Genomic DNA, 17639 nt, shown 5'->3' on the forward strand with positions numbered 1-17639 from the left:
ATGACTTAGCATCTGACAATCCCACAAGGAAAATTTACACTTTTAACTCCTCAATTATGGATGGTCACTTCACTCATTGCTATATTTTATTTAGAATTTTTTAATTTTTTTAAATCTTAATCTTCTATTAATATTCTATTACGAAAAGAAAGCGATAAAATAGTATGTGAGCTATATATATTATGACCAAAATGTCTATTCAAGAGCTGATTTACTAATATATATGAGATATGTGTAAACTTCTACTATGCAGAAATATGAAAGAGAAAATATAAGCACTTGTTAATTTCATGATAAAAAAAGAAGACATTTTCATATCCTTCACATATATGTAGCAAATGAACTGGTGTGTTCAAGGTGAGTAATGCTTATAAATGGTGTGAATTGTTGAATGGTACAACATCCAGCTCTTCTGGTTTAATCTGGAATACTTTGTCTCCACCCAAATACAAGTTCATCACCTAGTTAGCATGGAAAGGCAGATTAAAGACAGCTGGTTTTCTAAGTACAATTAGAGTGTTGAGGGGCAATGTTGATTTACCATGTGTCTTTTGTAAAGAGGAAGTGGAGTCTCTGAATCATACCCTTCTTTTCTGCCCATTTGTATGGAAAATCTGGCCATGTATAATTCATTGGTGGGGGTTGCCATGGGTAGTCCCAGGGTCAATTGAAGGGCTGTTACAATGGTGGTTGAGCTGGAAATTTAAAAAGAAGGAAGGACAAGTTTGGAGAGTGATTCTTGCAGCTGTGATTTGGTCAATTTGGAAATGCAGGAATGAATGCATATTTTCTGGTATACAACCCAACCTAGTGGAAATATGTGATCTCATTAAATTAAGGGTAGCCTTTTGGTGGAAATCATTTGATCCAAGATGCCCTTTTTCTATCAATGATATTGTCTTCAATATGCAACAGGTGAGAAGATGTATGTAAGAAACAGGGTTGGGAATTGCGGTTGGGTCATCACTGTGCTGATCTGTGGCTTGTTTCTTTTTCTATTACGTTCCTTTGGTTGGTTTCTCACCAGCTAAGGGGTGCTAGCATATGATTGGATAAGTTTTTTGGTGTTTTCCTAGTTGGGACGATCTTATTCATCGTGATGCTTTTTGTATTAATTTTTCTTTATTGATATAAATTGTTCTTGTACTTGTACTATACTCTTTCATCAATAAAGATTTACTTTTGCTGATCAAAAAATATGTAGCAAATGAACTGAGTTATTCTTGAACTTAGCTCTACTAAGTTTGTTAAGTCAATAAATGAGCTTGAGTTAGACTTTTAAATTCATGGTTTATCGACTAATGTAAAAAATGTTTAATAGGACAAATAAATTATTTATATATTTAATAATATAAATAATAGAAAAAAAAAATCATTATCAAGTTTGAACCAAGCTTGAGCTTGATTACTATTAACGAGCCGAGCTTAGAGCCTGCAAAGTTTGGCTCGGCTTGGTTCATTTGCAACCCTATATATATATATATATATATAAAACCTGTTCTCGAATAAGCTAAACTTGAGCATTGTAAAACTCAACTCAACTTAGCTGATTAGCCTATAGTTCACATGCTACTTTTTTGGTTCTCCCTTTCGATGACCGAAAGTTAACAGAATGTTGACATTAAAATAAATAAGAAGATTAAAGGACAAAATATAGTAATTTTTAATTGATGAGGTAAAATGACAACAACCTAAAGCGAGGGAAATTAAGTATAATTTTCTCTAATAATAATAACAATAATAAAATTAATAAAATGTAAGTACTAATATGAGATAATGTAAGTACTAATATGAGATATTAGATCACATCTGTAAATGCAAAGACTAAAGTGAGAAATGACATGCATAAATTTAATTGTACATAATTCGTTCACATAATGGATCTCACCCTTGTGTAAATAGCACAGTCGAAAACTATACAAAGTGTAAAATAAACTTTACCTTCTATAAAGATATATATATACACACACGCATGAAGGGAGAGATGTAACAAAACAAATGAGCATTATTATGGAGATATTGTTACTGAAATATTTCAAGTTCAACATAAATGCAATCACCGGTGAGAAAAAAAAAAACAAAAGAAAAAGAAATTGAATTCCAGTTATTTCACAGCATACAAGTAAAGTAGAGAAATACATAAAAGTTGATTAGGAGACTTAATTAACCTCAGATTTACGCGTGTTATACATAGACAAACCTGATTTTACTCACAACGTACTATTGTTTTTTTAATAGAATCCACTAGGTTTTTGAATCCGCTCTCTCGCATTTGAATGCTCCAACTTTGCTTACTGGTTGCCATCCAGCTTAAGCCCAAAGTGGATGTGAGGAAAATGTGCCCACTGTTAAACAACATACACATTAACAAAAAATAAATAAAAATAAAAATATCCTTGTTCTTTATTTATTTATTTTTTTATTTTTCCATCTAAGACAGAAGAACATATATATATATATATAATAATAATAATAACATGTTTTTGTTTTTGTTTTTTTTGTTTTGTTTTTTTCCTTTTGTTTACCATAAACATGAAAAAGTGTTGCACCGGATGATGATGAATGTAGCAGAAATAATATGTTGACAGAATTGAAAATAATAAGATGTTTGATTCCAAGATATTATTTAGGATTAAATATGCTGTCAATTCCCAAAATATGCATTTTGTTTCATTTTCGATATTTCAATATGTGAATTTGATTTTCAAATTTTGATTTTTATTTATTTTTAGCTGTGAGGCATTTTTTAAGGTATCTTATTATTTTCATACAACAATCCAGTTAGTACTATACTTGGTCCTCGCGTCCACGGAGAAATTGGATTCCATTTTTTTTTTTTTTTTTTTTTGACTTATCTACATCTAGAGTGAAATGGTAAAACTTCAATTATAGGTTAGATTCTCCTAGATAGATTGGAATTTATTATTTTTTTGGGGTTTATGTTTAGGAGGCATATCTTTTATTAGGGCAGCAAGAAGCAATCCATTAGGAAGTTTCAACATTTTAACATATACAAGACGTAACTATATAACAGTGAACTTTGATGGACACAACCTTGAAAATAGTGCCTTATCCTCTAGTAAGCTGGCTATATCTCCTTACAAAGTCTAATTCAAGAACGAAATTTACCAACCATGAGGTTAACCGGAGTGTTTTTTTTTTTTTTTTTTTTTTGGGGGGGGTGGGGGGTGGGGGGGGGGGGGTGTTTGTTGAATAAGGTTAAGCGGAGTTAGTAAGTGCATTTTACGGACTTGCGGTAATTAATTTATTTCTTGCATTTAGTTTTTTTTTTGATCGGCAAACAAACTTTCTTGCATTTAGTTTAACTTACATTTTTCGCGGCTGTGCTAAAAGCTTCCCGGTGACTAATGTCAGGATTACTAGCCTTTATCCTTTGAATCTCCTCTCTGTAAAAGTAGCAAAATTATGGAAGAGGCTTATAATTGTAAATATAATTCTATTCTGCCTAATCAACACGTAGAACGAGAGAGAGAGAGAGAGAGAGAGAGAGATTTATTGACACCAAAGCAAATGGATTAACAAAAAGTAGCTTACTTAATGAATCGGTTATAGGCAGAAGGAACACGTTGCCTCTTCTCAGGGGCTGCACAGTTCAAGACATAAAGGAATGAAGATGTAAAATACTCTAATAACAAAATATATATATGGCATACATGAAATAACCATGATTTTAGTAACCCTTTAGGCATACAATGTAACAATGATTTTGTGTATGAATACTATTGATAAATCAGGGACAGCCTTTGTTTATTTTCTAAAACCAATCAACTACTTTGCACTTAGTAGTTTTCTACAAATTAATGAATCAAGACTATAGACTTTATACTCCAGATGAATGATCACATTTTTATATAGTATATAATGATAATAATCTATTGTTTATTGATATGGTGATACTACATGCATTAATTGGTATACTAATTTTTTTTTTATCAACACTAATTGGTATACTAATTAATGTACCAACATATATTATGATATTATTATTTAAAAATTATGAACTCATCCATTATATAAATTACAAATACCTAAAACCTTAAATTTTTTTTTTTGATTGGCAAAAGAAAACTTTGTTGATGAAACATATAAATTATGATAATTTACATCAACAAAGAGGAGTTAGGAGCTCACATTATCTTTTTTTTTTTTTTTTTTGATCGCAAAGAAGATTTTATTAAAATTAGAAAGGGTACAAGATCTGGGAAAATTACATCATAGCTAAAAGATATATTTCAACTAGGTTGACACATATTTTAGAGCCCAATCAAATGTAATCAAAGAAAAACCAAAAGTTGGTGAGAGTCCAACTGAAACAAAAAAAAAAAAAAAAAGTAATACAATAGAAAAAGAGAAAAAGATCAAAGCTTTGAGGGTGAACTCTAGCAAATTTCAAACTTTGAAGAGAGAAGATGAAATCATTGATTGTATAATCTGAGATGTTGGAAGCTTGTTTCACCCAAATTGCAGCTCAAATCTTTATAAGTTCCACAAGCTCAACTCAGACAGGAACTTTATGATTGAATATATTTTAATATATTAATTAACATACATATTGATTCATATAACATTATTTTTATCGTTAACATCAAATAATGATCATGTTTCTCAGTATAAAAAAATACTTTCATTAAATGCCTCACTCACTTTGATTTGGGTTGGAAACCAAATAGTCATCTCTCCAAACAACTTAATTGAACATAGGGATTAGGGAGAGACATTCACATTCTTTTCCAGGCAAAATTATTTATTACTTCTCGAACATTGCCAGGTGGTGTTTTGAAATAGTAATTATTAGTCTAAATTATAAGATCCACTACTTTTATATTAGAGTTATAAGAAATAATTATTGATGTGTCTAACCTGTAAATGAAAAGGAGCAACACTCCAGAAGTATTGAATAATTTCGCATTTTCAAGTTTTCAATTAGATTCATCACAAAAGGAGTTCATTGAATAGAAAGTTTCTAATAAATTATGAAAAATTCTAAACATATATAAAATTTATACAAAAAATTTAACAATAATAATGTGATAATGTCATTATTGTAAATAAATTCATTTTTAATAATATTTTGTTTTGAAGTGAAATGGTCATAATGAGCCAGACCATTATGCATTACAACAAATTAAGGTTTTAGAGACAAAATATATGGACAAAATAATTTTTTAGGAACGAAATTTTTTTCATTACCAAAAGTGTGATTATTATATTTTTAATGACAAAATTAGACATTTGAATATGAAAATACTATTCTTTTGGGACCAAAATTTTTGTCTAAAAAATTAATCCTTTTTGGGACCAAATTATTTTGTCCTTAAAAGTGCATTTATTAGCAATATTTTAAAAATTTTGTCGCTAAATTTTTTTTTATATTTTTGGGATGACTTTTTAACGACTATTTTTGTAATGGCAGGAATTGATTCTCAAATATTTTTTGCAAAGACAAACTACAATAATGGTCTCTGTAGTTTGGGACTTGTGCTACTTTGGTCCATAACCTTTCAATTGTGATATATTTGGCCATGAATTTTGAATCTTATTCCAAATAAGAATATTTGAAGACATCGTTGCTCAATTTTAAGGACAAAGTCGTCAATTTGATAAAATATAAATTAGTTTAACAAAAACAAATGTCAACAAATTATTTTTGAAATTTTTAAAAATTATTTATACCCACCAAATATAAAATTATATAAAAATGATAAATCTTTTACATTTTATCTTATTATTTTTTTACTAAATTAATTTTTATTATTTGTTTGCATGATGATACTATAATGGGTTTTGTTGATGTTTTGGATGGTTATCATGTAATTGATGATTGTATTTGTTGTTAACACATATTTTTGGATGCTTATCAAATAATAGATGATTATTGGGCTTTTAATGTGTACTCGGTGTGTTTAATATATGAAATATTTTTAGTTTTGGATTTTTTGATTTAATTGATTAGTTTAATAATGATATCAAAATTGTCACCATATTTTACTTTTGAAAAAATAGAAACTAATTTAGTAAAAATAAATATAACAAAAATCATTAAAAAAAATTATTTCTACTCTCCTAAAAGATAAAATTATATAAAAATGACGAGTTTTTATTTTTTTTCACCAATTTAATTTTTAGTTTCTTAGAAACATTTTTTGAAAATAGATTCTAAAAGCTAAATCAAACAGAACTTATAACCAAAAAAATTGCAACATTATTCATTAAAAAAAAGGTCATTATATTTTAAATAACATACACGTAAACCAATACAAAATAAGTTATATGGTAACTTTGCTCTTGAAATGAATCATTTGCAATGGAAACATCTTTGATTATTTTTATTTAGAACAAAATTCAAAATTTAGATTAAATGTATCACAATTGAAAAGTCATGAATCAAAGTGACATAAGCCCCAAGTTACAAGAACTATTAGTGTAATTTGCCCTTTTTGCAACATATTTTTTACTTTTGGAGACAAAAAAATGTGATCCTAAAAACTGTTATTTGTTTTTTTTTTTTGAACAGCAAAAAACTTTATTAATGTAAAAAGCAAAACATGCATAAATTATATCAACAAAGCGGGAGAGTGCACCAAGCATCATAGCTAACTTTAACGATCCCAACTAGGTTGGCACCGCAAATGAAGCACATTCATATGCTAGCACTAACCCAAGATTGGTGAGAAACCAATCAGAAACAAACAAACAAAATAAAGAAAAAAAAAAAAAACTAGTTACAATCTCATAGGAAATGAGATTGTAGATTGGTGGAAGAAGACAAAAACTAAAGGTGTAATTCTCAAGTTGGACTTTGAGAAGGCTTATGACACAGTGAATTGGGAATATTTGTTTGATATGCTTCAAAAATTTGGTTTTGGTGCTAGATGGATTGGATGGATTAAAGCATGTGTGACCTCTCATGGTATATCGGTGTTGGTGAATGGTTCTCCTACAGCGGAGTTCAATCCCCAGAAAGGTCTTCGGCAAGGTGATCCACTTTCACCTTTTCTATTCAATATCGTAGCAGAGGGTTTGAATGTTTTGTTATCCAGAACTAAGGAGATTGGATCAGTTAGAGGTGCTACCGTTGGTCCCAATGATTTGGCTGTTTCCCATTTACAATTTGCGGATGATACTATATTGTTTTGTGAAGCTGATTGGAGTAAACTTATCACCATTAAGAGGATTCTTAGATGCTTTGAAATTATTTCAGGTCTGAAGATTAATTTTCAAAAAAGTGTTGTTTGTGGTGTTGGAATTTCGACCCAATTAGTTAAGGATTTCGCGGTTAGACTGAATTGTTCTTATCATGTTCTTCCCCTGGTTTATCTTGGCTTACCTTTGGGTGCTAATCCTCGTCGAAAATCAACATGGAAGCCTATTTTGGATAAGATCAAAGTACGGCTTGCAGGATGGAAGAGGAGAGTGATGTCGTATGCTAGTAGAGTTACCATGATTAAGTCAGTTCTGTCTAGTCTTCCAGTTTATTACCTTTCTTTGTTTAAGATGTCTGAGTGTGTTGCTAAGTCAGTGGATAGGTTGCAAGCCTCTTTTTTATGGGGAGGGTCAGATAATCAAAGAAAGGTTCATTTGGTTCGATAGGGAGAGGTTACAAAAGCTGTTATTTGTTGTGGTGACGTACGATTTTTTTTTTTTGCTATAGCACTACTCTAAAATTATATAGGAAAATGCTAACAAGTTTCCCATAGACATTATTTAATATTGAGAAGTATGTAAAAAATCTATTGAAAATATGTAAAAATATTTAAAATATATATTAATTTCAATAAAAGTGCATTAAAGTTAGTAAAAAGTGTATTGTGTTCTACAAATATTTTGTCTTTTACTTGTACCTTAAGACACTTCTTAGCAATACTTAATTATATATAATACATATAAGAGGAAAAGAAAAGAAAACAAATGAAAAAGAAAATGGCAGCCGTGGGATAACGGCTAAGATAATTAATTATTGGGCAAATTACATATACACCCCTCCAGGTTTGACAAAATTACAGATACCCCCCTGAGGTTTGAGAAATTACGAATTCCCCCCTGAATGCTATATTTGCATAAGAAATTAGGGGGTAATTTGTTATGAAATATAAACCTCAGGGGGTAAATTGTTATGAAAATACAAACCTCAAGGGGCGGGATGTAATTTCCGAAACCTCAGGGGGGTATCTGTAATTTAACCAAACCTGGAGGGGTGTATATGTAATTTGCCCTTATTTTCTCAAACCAATTTCAATTTTGAATGCCTAAGATTCATTAAATTGAAAAATTATTACCCAAATTGGATAATTACCTCTAAATTAAGGTAAAAAAGTTTCTAAAATGGTGATCTATATAAATAAGATGGGAAAGGCTATGATATAAATTATACTTTTTGAGTCATAATTATAAAAAAAAAGTCATAACCGAATATCATATAAGGCATAATCAAATATTTTACAAATCATAACTAAAATAATATTATAATTAAAAAAAAAGTAATATAACTAAAGTATGTACACACCCCATTCAAAGGTGTGTATACTACCCTTTTCCAAACAAGTTTCCTAAAAATGGGCAGTGCTGTTCTTCACCTTACTCATGTACAATCTCGTTTGTTCTAGGTAGGCATTGTATTGTCTTCTTATTCTAATTAGTACCGATTGTTCCAAGTCTTCAGAGTTAGCCATTAATTGTATTCCAAATATAGATCTTTAAAGATTCCATCCACATCTAAGCCAATAAAAATTACTATTTTAAAAATAATGTCCTCCACATGTCTTGACAAGAAAAATTATTGATGCTTCGAATCTGAACTCACTCGAATCGTTCGAATTTTGTAAGTTAGATGGCCGGCCGGACGACTGCACGGATAACCGGTACAACCATTGTCAGGTGTTGTTTGGCAAGTTGGTTTGTGGCTAAAATAGCCACAAAAGACAAAATAGGCTATTTTAGTCACAACAAACAAAACATCACATTCAACCCATAATCATTACATTATTCTCTTTCAAACAAGTCAAAAAAGTCAAAAAGTCCTTCCCAAACCAAATTTTTTAGCCCAGACTAAAATAGCCAAAAAAGTCAAAAAGTCAAAAAGCGACGGCTGTTACCCTTATTCCCGAATGATTGGTTAGATGATCGGCCAGATGACTGGTATGCACAATTGAAATGATTCGGGCGAGTCAAAATTCGGTGGATGTAATATTGCTCCTTGCCTAAATATCTTGTTTTTCAATTCTCAAATGATTCGGGCGAGTCAAAATTCGGTGGATGTAATATTGTTCCTTGCCTAAATGTCTTGTTTTTCAATTCTCTAAAGTATCAGTACGAAAGTTGAACAATATATTTATCAAAAATGCTCCGTAGCCCGAAAAATTGAGGTTCGAATGGCTTGAATGGTACGGAAAATATTATCTTACCGGTAAGAGAATAAAAAAAAGTCTTAAAACAACGTCGTTTTGGGATTTTGAGCCATTCGAGCATTTGATTTTTTGAGCTCCGTAGTGGTGTTGTATATTTATATCTATATATTATATAAAGTCAGTTCTTAAATTGGTACAAAGTCACTACTTTTAAAATTTTCAAAATAGTACTTTTACCATATAACTGCTTAAATCTATCTGCTTCAGGTTTGTGGTTTTTTTTTTTTTTTTTTCAATTTTCAATTCATAACTGTTTCAATTTTTAAATTTTGAATTCAAATATGGCTCTTGACAATTTATCCTAGGCATGCGTCACCACTTCCAGTAGTTATTATTATTATTATTATCTATCTGCTATTTATATCTATATCAATACCTATATCTATTTATTGTTATAAAAATGCCTATAATTGGTGTTTATGCCTTATTTTTTGATCTTTTCTAAAATTCCCCAATAGTAGTTATGCCCTACAGTCAGCTTGTTTATTTGTGTTTTTTTCCCCCCACCCATTACATGGGAGTTATGAATCCAATTTTTTTTTTTTTTTTCCTTTCTTTCCAATACCTCAATGGTTGGTCTTTTTAAATTGATAAAATATTTTAATTTTTAAATTTTAGATTCAATCATACATTTTAGAATCTTATTTCTTTGATCATATGCACATATATTGCTTGTGCCCACCACTTTAGTTATTATTATATAAAGCCTACAAAGTTCTTGGTGTGGATTTTTTTGTCACAATTTTTATTATTCCTAACCTACCGTTTTTGTTTTTTTTTTCCGTTTTTGTTTTGTTTTGTTTTGTAACCGTTAATTCAAATACGACTATAAATCTTTGTAATTAATTTCGAGCATACCCATGTGAATGTCTCTCTTCTGGTGTGTGTAAGCAATGAGCAGCTTTGCCTGGCTGTCTTGTAGTTTCAAAGATAAGCAGTGGCAATTTCTTGGTCATATACAAGTTACACTTAAATACACATAGGATTGAAACTTTGAGAAGGTACCAAGGCCATGACAGCATTATTTCTCTAGTACCAAAAGTCACACCTTCATCTCAGGGAAAGGAAGATTATTGGAGAGAGAGAGAGAGAGTATATGATATGAGCTCTCTCTCAAATGTATAAAAGGACTTGACGCAGACATGTTTCAGAAACATATCACTGTTATTGGGATTCCCACTCTTTCGGTTTCAATACAAAGTGCTCGAAGTTACAATATAATGTGTTTGAAATTAGTACTAATCAATCTCATCGTCCATTTAAAAATAGACTATTTCAATTGATTATTTAAATTTTTATAAAAAAAATGTATAAGAAAATAAAAAGAATAATTTAATAAAATATTTTATTTTATTAACTATTTTAATCTGAGATGAGCTATTTTAACCCATCCTAAACACCCCCGTGATTTCATAATTTCAATAAGTAACTGGGTTGTAATCTTAAGGGTGAACTCTATCAAGGCTTTCTCTAGCAGTTAGTTTAATGCCTTCTTGGAATAATTAAAATAGATTTCTTGATGATAATAAAAAAAAAGTAAATTTGTCAACTGAACAAGTTATTTTTTACAAATTGGGTTTTTAAACTAACAAAATGGCTTTTCAATCACGCCAAATGAAACCTGACCCTTGTTATCGATAAGAAGTCAAGGTAACAAATGAAAGAGAATTATTGTGGACTCAAGCTATGGTGTTCTTTGGACAAATATTGAGTGTATTATTCACATTTTTTTCATGAAATAGTTAGGATTGGTATTAATCTGGACACGACAAAATCATTATATTAGATCAAATGTATTTATTTGCTCTAATAAGTACCTTGTATCAGAATTGAGAAATTCAATGGATCTTAATTTTTGATAAATAAAAATAGAACATCACAAGGGGCGGAGAGAAGACGATTGAAAAATAAAGAAATCCAATTTATATAAGGCAAAACATCTGCAGAGACCTCTAGGCAGAGCAAAATAAAAAATAAAACATTATATAGTTGTCTAGGAGACAATTCTAAATACAAAGCAAAAACATCCACATAAAATAATATTTTTATTAGTAGGTATTATCCACAGTATTTCTGTTATAATTTTTTGTGTTCTTTAAAACCCATTTCAGAACAAATGGCAATGGATGAGATGGTACCACACAAGTGCATTATATTTTGGACACATGGTCTAGTTATTTGTGTCCATCTTAAATGAACTGCTGTGTAGTTGGTTATGCATTTAGACTGTCTTTACTAGTATCATAGTACTACTAGGGCCCAATTCTCTTCTGTTGTATTTGTGATTTGTTTTTAACATACTGTTCTATTGTGGTTTGATATGTGTGTATATATATATATATATATATATAGAGAGAGAGAGAGAGAGAGAGAGAGAGAGAGAGAGAGAGAAAGAGAGAGAGAGAGAGAGTGCTCACGGCGAACAGGAGGCATTCTAGGAGGCTCATGCTCCGCAGACTCGAATGCACCAAACTTGTTGCATTTAGAAGATGAGCCACTGTCCTTACTTGCATCTTCAAAGCTGAATTGCTGTTTCTGCAACTTCTTCCAAGCAAAATTATAACATGTAATGTTACAACCAATAAATCCATACTTTTCCTAGAGAAATGCTCTGATTGGTGAGTCTCATTAGTCTTTAGTTCATTCAGACACACAAAGCTTATTGCAATTTGGGAATGTAAGAACAAGACTAATACAAGTCAATCAGTTATTAAACAGCTGTTATGATCTACATTCATAGAATGGTTTATAGACAAGACACAAGAGTCTGTGAATGATTTTTGTGAATGATCAATGTTTTTTGAAATTAGGATTGACCAATGTTATACAAACATGAAATTCAAATAGAGTTTTCCGGTTAGGATTTTGGATGCACCAACCAAAACTAATTTAGTTTGATTATGGGGCCATTAGAGTAGATTGATTAAATTTGAATGAATTAGAGAGACTGGGAGAAGCAACGCGAGACCCAAAAGGCTATGTGAGGCTAGGCGAGACCTAATTTTGATATCATGTCAAAATTTCAAAAACATCCTACAAAAACCAATTAGAGTGTTAGAGTGACATTCAGAATATATATATACACCAAGTTTATGACTTGAAAAATATGTGAAATAAGTCTGTAATTTTTTATTTTTTATTTTTTGCCCTTTTTGAGAAGAAAGAAACAAAAGTTGTTTGAAACAGATGTATCCTATATTTTGACTGTATGTGTTATATATGCCTTGCAGTAGTATAAAATATAAAAATATGTTATTCTTGGAACTAGCTCAAAAAATATTAATGAGGGGACCACAAGAATTATTCTAAGTTAAATAAATTACCTGGAGATCTTGATGCGGGAGAGTCTGAAGCAAAGCTCCCATATTAACCGACAGCAAATTTGCACAATGCCCACATCTCACTGTAACAATTGTCAACATGCTACTGCATGGAACACTAACCTGCAATTCACCCAAGTCTCCAAATCAAATATATAAGACCGATCTACTCTACTCTAAAGTTGTGTTTGTATTATATAAATTTCGATAAGAATTTGAGATATAAATGAAATATAATTACATTTTATTAACAATTCTCATTTCTCTTTTTAAATTTCTATCCAAATTTATAATCCAAATACAATCTAAATGTTTTACCATATATCTTGGAATCACACTGCTTTGCTAGACATATACACACATACAAGAGAGTGATGCTAAAGACCCCTAAACTTTCATTCTTAAATTTACTCATATTGGCAAGTTGGGATCTTAGTTGGTTAATTCCTAAACAAATCAGCAATTGAGAACCGTCCACATCCTAGGGTAAATTTAGAGGTCTTTGGCATTTACACTTAGATTGTGTTTTTCGTGGCATAGATACATCAGTCTCATTTTTTGTACCATTCTCTATATTCAATATATTTTTAACTATTAATTTTGGTGACATGGTAATATGAGATATGTATAGAACAGAGAACTAGATAGAGAGTACAAAACAAAAAAAATTCATATTGTTAATGAATTTTTTACTTTACTGATCAAAAAAAAAAAAAGAAAAAAAGATAGAGAGTACAAAACAAATTATCCGTGTTTGTTATTTCTCGCTTGAAGCCAAAGTGGGGTTATAAGCACATATTTCATTGTTGCATGATGCTCAAAATCGTAAGATCATCTCTCTCACTCCTTTTACCATTCTCTATTCCATACTTTCATATTTATTGATTTTGGAGAGATGATAATATGAGATAAGTATAGAACAGAGGACGAGACGGAGAATGTGACAGATGATTTGTACTCGTTTTTTCTGAGGACTTGAAGCCAAAATGTGGTTAAGCAAATATTTCAGTGTTTTATGATGCTCTAAACCATAAAACACTTATGACAAAGCATCAGATCTGAATCAAGCCCTAGAAACACCTAGCTAAATTGGGTTTATTATGTACTATCACCATCAAAACAAATACATAACAAAAATCATAGGTGCTTTTGTATTTGTTTGATTTCAACAAAACCCGGAATAGTAATTTTAGTAAAGTAAATGAACCATCTAAATATAGATCAGCATATCCAATCTGTAGATTTCAAACAATAGAAAACTTCTTGTAAGCATCCTCGGATGAAAATGTGAACAAAATAGAAGTACGAAAACAAGAAGATGAAGAGGGAAATAATTATGTTTACGCTTACTCACATGCGAGAAGTATTTTCTTTTCTAGACATACGACATACATGCGTATGTATATAGTATATACACATGTATCTTTTCTTTGGGTTTTTATTTTATTTTATTGAGATAGAGATTCATGGATATTAACCATACATACACCTGTTCAAAAAAAAAAAAAAAAAATACATACACACACTATAGTTTTGAGTTATTTATTTATTTATTATTTATTTTGGGTACGTACCATTTATGATAAGCATAAGAACTTCACAAACGATAAAATAGGCGCAATATCTCTTTGCTTTCGGTGCTCCTGACTTTCTGCTAGACACAAGAAGCTAGCAGAGGAGAGAGAGAGAGAGAAGAAGATAACGACTTGACAATAAGGAAACACACAATGACCTTCACCAAGAAGGCCATGAATAAAGAGAGGTGAAATGATGAACTAGATTTACTGCTTTCTCTCTTTGTACTGTATGTGAGAGATCACACTACTCTCTCACACAATTTTTCTTTTTCTTTTTTCTTTTTTTTTTTTTTTTTTAGATTTTTGAAAAAAAGATGTGTAGGAGAGAGATAAGAGGGCAATGCCTTCAAAAAGGCTGTTCAAAAGAGTCTTGTTATCATGAAGGTATGTTGAAAAAGAAAGAAAAAATTAGCTTTTGCTATGGCCAAGATTTTGTGTCAGAGTTCTTGTGTATATATCGGTATGGTTAGTGTGAACAGGAGAATCCACCTTCAAGATCAAGAGAGAGATGAAGAGGAGAGAGAGATAGGTAATGGGATCTTTGAAATGATGAAAATTGTGCAATTACCTGTGACCTCTTCTGAGCATAAGTACAAATATTTTAAAAAACAATAAAAGAAATAAATGAACAATAATTGCTGAATTAAGATGGAAAACCACAACACAGGTAACAAGAACAGTACAAGAACTTAATTCAGTAGAGATTAAGATAAGAAATGAAATTAGAAGAAGGAAAGCTTAATTCACTTGTACCACCCATGACCTAAACACACACACACACACACATATAAAGCTGTAGCCCTAATTGTACATGTAACCCTAATAATCAAGGGTTTAAGTTTAAGGGCACTGGGCTGTGTTTAATTTGTACCTTTCATCCCCGTCATCATTCCTTCATTTGAATGGAATATTAACCAAAAATTTACATAAAATATAGCATGTAAGCCAGAATTTTATGAGAATTATGATATCCACATTGATCCCATAACATTTATGAACTGGCCTACAACTTTTATTTTATTTTTTGAATGAAAAAATAAAAAGAATTTTTTTAATTAACATGAAGTAATTTAAGAACACAACAAGAAAATAAAGATTAAGAAAGAAACTTCATGCTATACAATTATTTATCATCTAGCTAGGGCAAATGCTTACATGAATAATTCTCTTGATCATTGATCACCCCCAAAATCTTAGTGATAATAAAAAATGGTTTTACGGGTGATTTTGGTCTTTAATTATGATCCAAGCAAAATTGAAGGAGTAAAGAATCAATTTTTGTGTACAAGGCCGTGAAGACCATAGGTCAAGGAATGTTTACAAAAAATTGGAACAAGCAATATATACCGCTAAAATGGTGTTGCAGAAGTTGCAGTGGACGTAACAAACGCTCTCGGATGCGATGTCCAATGACATTTTAGATCACCACTTTCAGATCAAAGAAAAATTCTTCGACGATTTAAAAAAAGTGTACTGATTGATGATTGTGTAGATCAAGAATTACACAAGAAATGATTACAAACTAGACAGAGACACAAAATGAGAGAGAGAGTGTTGGAGGGATAAATATGGAGGGAGGGAGAGTGGTATTGTTATGTGGGTTTGGAAAGGTGGTTTTGGGGGATTGTGGATTTGAGAGAGAGAGAGAGTGTGGGGGAAGGGGGTTTGTCTGTGTTATGATTGAGGGAATGAGTGGGTGGAAGTCACCCTTCTTCTAACCATTCTAGTAAGCATTCTGTAGCGTAGCGGACGATGAGGGCGAGATATTAATGCTCTCTTCTCTTGGAATGTTTACTGATGAGAGAGAGAGAGAGAGAGAGAGAGAGAGAGAGAAAGTGAGAGAGAGAAAGGTATCCATCCACACCCCACCATAGTCCCACTATCCACAGCTTTACTCTTGCATGATGTAAATACATGTCAGCCTCTATTATGTCAAGGTTGCTAGTACTGTTTATTTATTTTATCTACATCACCGTTTGTCCAGTTTAACTTACAATTCAATATTTTAATTTAAAAATCAAAAAATTATTAAAAAAATAGTAATTTATACTAAAAAATTAAATATTTTATTTTTCTTCTACTTTTTACATATATTTTTGTAAAAAATAAAAAAATCATTCTAAACTTACTAATTTTTTTACCTCATATTTTAATTAAAAAATTAAAAAATTGCTAAAATAACACATTCTTAAACGAGGCATTAGACACCAATCATCTGAGCTCAAATATTACACACAAAAGATTTTTTATTTGAATTTTAGGTTTTTTTTTTTTCTTTTTTTCTTCAAATTTTCATAACTCGGTATTTGGTCTTATTGGAACAACTAATTTGATAAATCAATTTCATTGTCCACTAATGAAAGACCCAAATAAAATCAGGACAATTGCCCCGTATAACCTAACCCAATAAATTGTTTGTATATAGAAGGTTTCGAAGATGAGACCTCAATTTCGTATACTTGACTTAATAATGAACTTTTGGTATTATTTGGATAAATTTTTCACTCAATAAAATCTGACTGAGTAAAATTAGTGACTAACTCAATGAAATTACTTAATAAAATTAATGACTATTATTGATTAAAACTCATTGAAATTTCACTTTGTAAAATTAGTAAAATTTATTGAAATTTCACTGTATTTGAATAAAAGTCAGTGAAAATTTTACTGATAAAATTAGTGACTTAAACTTAGTGAAATTATTGAGTAAAATCAATTACTATCACTGATTAAAACGTATTAAAAATTTACTTTTCACTGATTTGACTAACTAGGAGATAAGGTAGAGAGAGAGCATGGTGTGAGACTAAATTTAAACAAATGAATTCAACGGATAGCAATAAACACGTTGATGGATATGTTGGTCTTGCCGATCTAAGACGGCAGTCCCGAGTGAATGAAAAGAAAAAGTCGCAGTACCATATGAAGTTTCTACGCAAATTTAATCAGAGATGAAAATGATGTGAAACAAAAATGGGGGATGTGCAAGAGGTGCGAGCCAGGTCGTTGTTGGCGGTTGGAGCTCACACATGGTGTTTTTTGTCGGCTAGAGAGAGAGATAAAAGAGAGTGTTGTAGAGAAATCGCTGATCAATGAGAGATAGTAAAGAATGAGAAGGAAGAGAGTGAAAAGACAAAGGGTGTTTTTTTTTTTTTTTTTTGTGTGTGTTTTGTTAGGTAGGTATTTTGAGTTAGCTTACATACACTTAGGATTGTAAATGAATCGAATTGTTCATGAACAAGCTTAACTTGTCAAATTTGGCTTTTTATCCTAATTTAAATTATATAATTAATACATTATTTATATATTAAATAATA

At 30.7% G+C, this 17639-nt stretch overlaps 1 protein-coding gene across 7 annotated transcripts; it reads right to left on the bottom strand.

Moving 5' to 3' along the window:
* Nucleotides 1-1987: 1987 nt before the first annotated feature.
* Nucleotides 1988-16142, bottom strand: YAB2 (Plant-specific transcription factor YABBY family protein). Of its 7 annotated transcripts, none has more exons than XM_028270138.2 (6): nucleotides 15670-16142; nucleotides 12749-12868; nucleotides 11843-11966; nucleotides 3556-3604; nucleotides 3332-3407; nucleotides 1988-2345 (listed from the first exon to the last, which is right to left on the bottom strand). In XM_028270138.2, the coding sequence occupies exons 1-6, from the start codon at nucleotides 15736-15738 to the stop codon at nucleotides 2292-2294; spliced, it is 492 nt and encodes a 163-aa protein (XP_028125939.1). In that variant the 5' UTR covers nucleotides 15739-16142; the 3' UTR covers nucleotides 1988-2291. The 7 variants fall into 7 exon arrangements, with proteins under 7 accessions (XP_028125939.1, XP_028125938.1, XP_028125940.1 ...); XM_028270137.2 differs by having other exon boundaries at nucleotides 11843-11969; XM_028270139.2 differs by having other exon boundaries at nucleotides 11843-11960; nucleotides 15670-16136.
* Between the last annotated feature and the right edge of the window lie 1497 nt (nucleotides 16143-17639).

The sequence above is a fragment of the Camellia sinensis genome, unplaced genomic scaffold (assembly GCF_055761805.1).
Source record: "Camellia sinensis isolate YWXY unplaced genomic scaffold, ASM5576180v1 Unanchor1, whole genome shotgun sequence".
Taxonomy (NCBI): domain Eukaryota; kingdom Viridiplantae; phylum Streptophyta; class Magnoliopsida; order Ericales; family Theaceae; genus Camellia; species Camellia sinensis.

Bases quoted from the DNA above. Each gene is read 5' to 3' on its own strand.
- YAB2 (XM_028270137.2), bottom strand. From the start codon at position 15,738: ATGTCATTGGACATCGCATCCGAGAGCGTTTGTTACGTCCACTGCAAC. The intron at 12,869-15,669 runs GTATATATTGCT...GGTGAATTGCAG, and splicing joins TCTGCAACACCATTTTAGCG to GTTAGTGTTCCATGCAGTAG. The intron at 3,605-11,842 runs GTGAGCACTCTC...TGAACTGTGCAG, and splicing joins TAGAATGCCTCCTGTTCGCC to CCCCTGAGAAGAGGCAACGT.